The sequence below is a fragment of the Manacus vitellinus genome, unplaced genomic scaffold (assembly GCF_001715985.3).
Source record: "Manacus vitellinus isolate BGI_N305 unplaced genomic scaffold, ASM171598v3 scaffold_138_pilon, whole genome shotgun sequence".
Taxonomy (NCBI): Eukaryota; Metazoa; Chordata; class Aves; order Passeriformes; family Pipridae; genus Manacus; species Manacus vitellinus.
The window spans coordinates 166088-167412 of record NW_021938994.1 but is presented as its reverse complement, the minus strand read 5'-3'; the positions used below and the strand labels follow the sequence as shown (position 1 = coordinate 167412).

Here is a 1325-nt window from a genome sequence, read left to right as displayed (position 1 = left end):
TCTTGGGAATGCTGGGGACTTTGGGAATCTTGGGAATGCTGGGGATCTTGGGAATCTTGGGAATGCTGCCCTCGGGAGCCAGCCCAGCCCAGCCGGTGCGTGGGATCACGGAGAGGTGTGGGGTGAAAGCACCTTGAGCTCATCCAGGGCCTGGGCAGGGACACCTGCCATGAGCCCCGTCCAGCCTGGCCTTGGACACAGGAGTTTAGGCCCAGCTTGACCCTGATACCTTTGGCTTGGCCTAAGGGCCAGGTTTAAAAGGTTAAGCTCAGTCTGGTCACACAGAGTTCAGCTCTTTAAACTCCTCCTAACCCCACAGATGTTTGTGCTGTGATTATATCCCAAAACCACGTTCTTTTCCTTCCTAATTCTGTCCAGTGTCTCTGCAGCCCTGAGAGTTTAGACCCAGCTTTATCCTGATACCTTTAGCTCAGCGTGAGGGCCAAATTTCAAAGACTGAGACCGAGATCTTTTGCTCTGAAGCCTCAATTTGAGTGAAGGAACAACAAACTCCTTCCTCCCTCCGGCCTTTCCCGTCTCTTCCCCGTGTTCCCCTTTGAACCAGGGAGAAACCCCCAAATCCTGGATGGTTTTTGATGTGTTTTTTCCCCTGTCCTTGGCCTTCCAGAACCTGAACCAGAACCCCAGGACCCTCCTTCCCAAGTTCTACGGGCTCTACTGCGTCCAGGCGGGCGGGAAGAACATCCGCATCGTGGTGATGAACAACCTCCTGCCCCGCTCGGTGAAGATGCACCTCAAGTACGACCTCAAGGGCTCCACCTACAAGCGCAGGGCCTCCCAGAAGGAGAGGGAGAAGGTCTTCCCCACCTACAAGGACCTGGATTTCATGCAGGACGTGCCCGACGGGCTCTTCCTGGACTCGGACATGTACAACGCCCTGTGCAAGACGCTGCAGAGGGACTGCCTGGTGAGCTGGGGGGGGGGACACAGAGATTTCCTGGGATTTCAGCCTTTTCCTTGGGAAGGGGGTGGTGGCTCTGCCTTAGGCTTGGGAGAACGGGGAGGTTTTGGGGTGGTGTGGATGGAAAGCGGTGGCTGTATTTGCAACCTTCCATCTCTGGAGAGGAGGGCAGGGAGCAGAGAGTCACAGAATCATGGAACCATAGAATTATAGAATTATAGAATTATAGAATTATAGAATTATAGAATTATAGAATCATAGAATTATAGATAGAATCATAGAATTATGGAATCAGAGAATCATAGAATTATAGAATCATAGAATTATGGAATCAGAGAATCATAGAATTATAGAATCATAGAATTATGGAATCAGAGAATCATAGAATTATAGAATCATAGAA

At 50.5% G+C, this 1325-nt stretch overlaps 1 protein-coding gene across 1 annotated transcript in view; it reads left to right on the top strand.

The window, feature by feature from the left end:
- Window positions 1-1325, top strand: part of PIP5K1A (phosphatidylinositol-4-phosphate 5-kinase type 1 alpha) — a 10902-nt gene that overhangs the window by 2578 nt on the left and 6999 nt on the right. Inside the window, 1 exon segment of the mRNA XM_029958036.1 lies at window positions 468-928. Coding sequence (XP_029813896.1) covers window positions 468-928 — 461 coding nt within the window.